The sequence below is a fragment of the Sinocyclocheilus anshuiensis genome, unplaced genomic scaffold (genome assembly GCF_001515605.1).
Source record: "Sinocyclocheilus anshuiensis isolate Anshui unplaced genomic scaffold, SAMN03320099.WGS_v1.1 scaffold469, whole genome shotgun sequence".
NCBI classification, from domain to species: Eukaryota; Metazoa; Chordata; class Actinopteri; order Cypriniformes; family Cyprinidae; genus Sinocyclocheilus; species Sinocyclocheilus anshuiensis.
Genome location: NW_015537995.1, coordinates 175778 through 179234, shown reverse-complemented (window position 1 = coordinate 179234; position 3457 = coordinate 175778). Strand labels below are relative to the sequence as shown.

The following is a 3457-nucleotide window of genomic DNA, read 5'->3' as shown; positions in this document are numbered from 1 at the left end:
ATATATATATATATATATTCCACAGCACATCTGGTTTATTTTACAATATTACTGTTTTTATTACATTTTTTTATCAAATAAATGCATCCTTGGTGAAAGACTTCTTTTAGAAACATCTGTAGTGTATTTCTTTGAAACAATGTTAATGTTCTGAAATGATTGCTGAAGTGAAAAATAAATAAATAACTTCCTTTTTTTTTGGACATTTCAAATCCCTAGAATCCCCAAAGAGGACATGCATTTCCAGCCTCTGGAGGAGATTGCTGAAAACCTGGAGGAATCTGTGACACGGAATCAGAACCTCGCCCTCTTTAACCGGCTCCTGGGCTCCGCCCCCTCTCCCACAGGCTTCGTGGGCGGAGCCTTACGGCGCACCTCCGCCCAGCTGCAGCGTTTGACGCGCTCCGTGAGCCCGGACCCGTCCTTCTCAGACACGGAGGATGAGGAAGAGAAGAGCGTGGGGAGGAGCACGGGAACGGCCGGATGCATGCTGGACACCACCCAGAGCACCATCTGCAGCTGTGGAGGACTCATCAGCACCTGTCCTCCGCTGTCCGGTGTGGAGTTCCACACGCAAAGTGAGACAGATGGAAGAGGTGAAGCGAAAGACGAGAAGCTGATGGAAAAAGAGTCACAAGTGCCAAAAATCCCACCACCCACAGCACAGACATCTGCAGGGAGGACGAGTCCTCTTGCTCTGGGACGAGTCAAGTCTCATTTTTGTACCTCAAACGCCACCAACCGCTCTATACCTGACTTCTTCTCTTTTCAGCCTATCAGTGACCCGGCAAAGGTCATGACCCCAAAACCACAACCGACCAACAGCAAAGCAGAAGCGGTGTCTTTACTGACTGTCCCATCGCTTGAAGTCTCCACATTCCCACAGAAGTCAGAAAGAAAGCAGATGCTGGCAGATTCACAGTTGCTGCCCTCTAATGCTCAAACTCAATGTCAGTGTGTAGGTTTAGGGTCAGAGGTCACAGGGTCAGGAAGTAAGGTCAAACAGTGACCAAATACACCTTTTCCCACGTTTATATTCTTTTATATTAATACATTCAATCAAAAAGTGTGTATGCTCTTGTCTGAAGATTATTTGACCTTTTAAACTGTATTTTTGGACTTAATCATGTGACAGAACAATGATAATCAGCACTGAAATCCATCTAGTTTTTCTAGTTTCTTGAAAATAAATCGAGTGCATGTCTAGATAAAATAGCAACATGTGACAAAACGAAATCTCATTTGAATATAGATACAGTAACAATAATTTAAATAATAAATATGACACAGGCAATGCTCTTATGAATATGAATAATAGCGTTCAGATGATTATTAGATTTGATAGTGATCCAAACTATAAGGATGGAAATGATCCTCATGTGGGCAGTATTGCAGCATTGTAAGGCTTCTGGTGCTTTTTGATCCATAAGTGCAATATAAAAAAAGAAACAACATATTAATAAACAAATAAAGCTAGGCAGTTATTCTTCATATTATATAGTTTACAACGGAATGAAGTTTGTAGTCTTACAACAGGAATAGAAAGAACTCTGATTAATATCATTTAATAAAAGTTTGAATTCAGTTTTCAATTATTCCACAACAGGATTTGCTTACAGAAATGTTTCATGACCTCATTATCAAGGTTATTAATCATTGTTATTAAATCATCATATTGTTCTGTCAGAAAGTCAAGTTATTAAAAAAAGAAGCATCAGTTTTATTGAATGAAATGAGGAGCCACTATGCACATATTTTTTTAAATATTTGTTAGACACTGAAAAATGAAACTTATATTTCTCTAGATAATCGTAAATGATATTATTAATAAAAAAAAAAAAAGCAATGTTCTTCTTGATATTTATTTTCACACCACGTTTCATAGAAAAATCTGAATATTTTCTGAAGGCAAATGCAATAACAAATCATAAAGAACTTTCATAGATTCAGAAAAAAACAAATCAGTAGTCGTTTATCACAGATTATTTTCAAAAAGGTCTGGGAGATGAGGTAAGCGTCTCAAGCATCGGTAGACTTTCAGCGAACCGAACAAGGCAACAATCTGGAAAACAGGGTTGAAATTGAATTATAAATACACGTCGTCATGAAGTGATTATTATTTTGAGTATGATGCCTTCAGGGAAATGATACTGCAGTAACTGAATCAATAATGCTCTCTCAAAACACCATGAGATCCATCATTCCTGATAGGGATTACTAAACTATACAAGATGCATGATTAAAAACAACATTTCTGTCTTTCTAATTGTTAAAAGTTTGGGTATTTCAAGGGTCACATACCTGTAGAATGCCGATCAGAAATGACAAAGCTCCAGGTATGGGTATATTTTCATTAAGCAGCACATGAAAGCAGCCCTTCATCTTCTATAACAGGAATTAAAGAGCTTCGTGAAAATATGTATTCATCATCTTTTTGCTGTATTTTTGGCACAATGAGGCAGTACCTGGTTCACAGCTTCTTGTTTTCCACATATTGAATTTGAATCTTTACTGCAGCATTGTTTGGGATATTTTAAGTTCCTCTTTACAAAAGTTGAATTTGTGAAGTCATCATAGCCTTTGTATCCACAGCAATTCAGCTAAAATTCATAAAAATGAAAACTGTAATATTTATTAGATCGAACTCAGCTGACATGCATGAGGGCTAGTCTTACCTTGGTCATAGTTTCATTCCATATGCCAGTGACTGGAGAGTCTTCTTGGCCATATTTCTTAAGACTTTCAATGAATTTGCCCTCTAAGCTGCTAAATGCATTTTCTTTCTGTTGACCAGAAAAGGAAGGTTGGTTGGCCAAGGGTAAATTTCTGGTTCATAACTGAAATCTTTCACAAAAAAATGTGACATTTTAATGTTTGTCCTCTTGATTTGATCAAAAAGTGTCAGTGTCAAAAAACAAAAAACAACAACAACTAGAAATGTTATTAAAATAACTTGACATTTAAAATTATTCTTAATTAATAAAGCAGGAAACTTGTTATATTTTGATAAAAGATTTGAATATCTGTAATAAACCATGCCTCCTGTGTAATGTCATCCATTAAAAAATATAAAAATATCTACCTTTTTTTGGTATCCATTACTTCCTGTTTAAGCAGGAAGTCACTCTTAGACCAGAAAATACATGTGCAAGACTTGTGCTGCGTCTCAGTGTGCCTACTTATACTACGCCCTTAAAGTATGTACTCTTTTGGTGAAGAAAAAGTACACTCTTTTGAGTGTGTAGTAGAAGAGTAGGCAGTTCACACAACTGCGTCTTTAACGGACGCTCTGTCGCATAATTACAGCATCCTGTCACTGTAAACTGGCCTGTCAATCATCTTGTCTCAGTTAACATCCTCCACATTGCATTTCATTTAACTTCCTACCGTATTGGAGAGAAAAGAAGTAGCACATTGATCTGCCAGCCGCGGGTCTTTCATGCGAGGACTCTGCTCA

The 3457-nt window shown here is 37.3% G+C and overlaps 2 protein-coding genes across 2 annotated transcripts in view; one reads left to right on the top strand and one right to left on the bottom strand.

The window, feature by feature from the left end:
- The window catches only part of LOC107676102 (bestrophin-2-like), a 6282-nt gene extending 5273 nt beyond the window's left edge, over positions 1 to 1009 (top strand). The window contains exon 10 of the mRNA XM_016470632.1: positions 220 to 1009. Within this exon, the coding sequence (XP_016326118.1) occupies positions 220 to 1009 (790 nt within the window). The remainder of the gene's footprint in view (positions 1 to 219) is intronic.
- Positions 1010 to 1967: 958 nt separating this feature from the next.
- On the bottom strand, positions 1968 to 2739 carry LOC107675354 (tetraspanin-1-like). Its single transcript, XM_016469658.1, has 4 exons — positions 2676 to 2739; positions 2466 to 2600; positions 2302 to 2385; positions 1968 to 2062 (listed from the first exon to the last, which is right to left on the bottom strand). Exons 1-4 carry the CDS (start codon positions 2682 to 2684, stop codon positions 1976 to 1978), a joined length of 315 nt encoding a protein of 104 aa, XP_016325144.1. The 5' UTR covers positions 2685 to 2739; the 3' UTR covers positions 1968 to 1975.
- Positions 2740 to 3457: the final 718 nt, after the last annotated feature.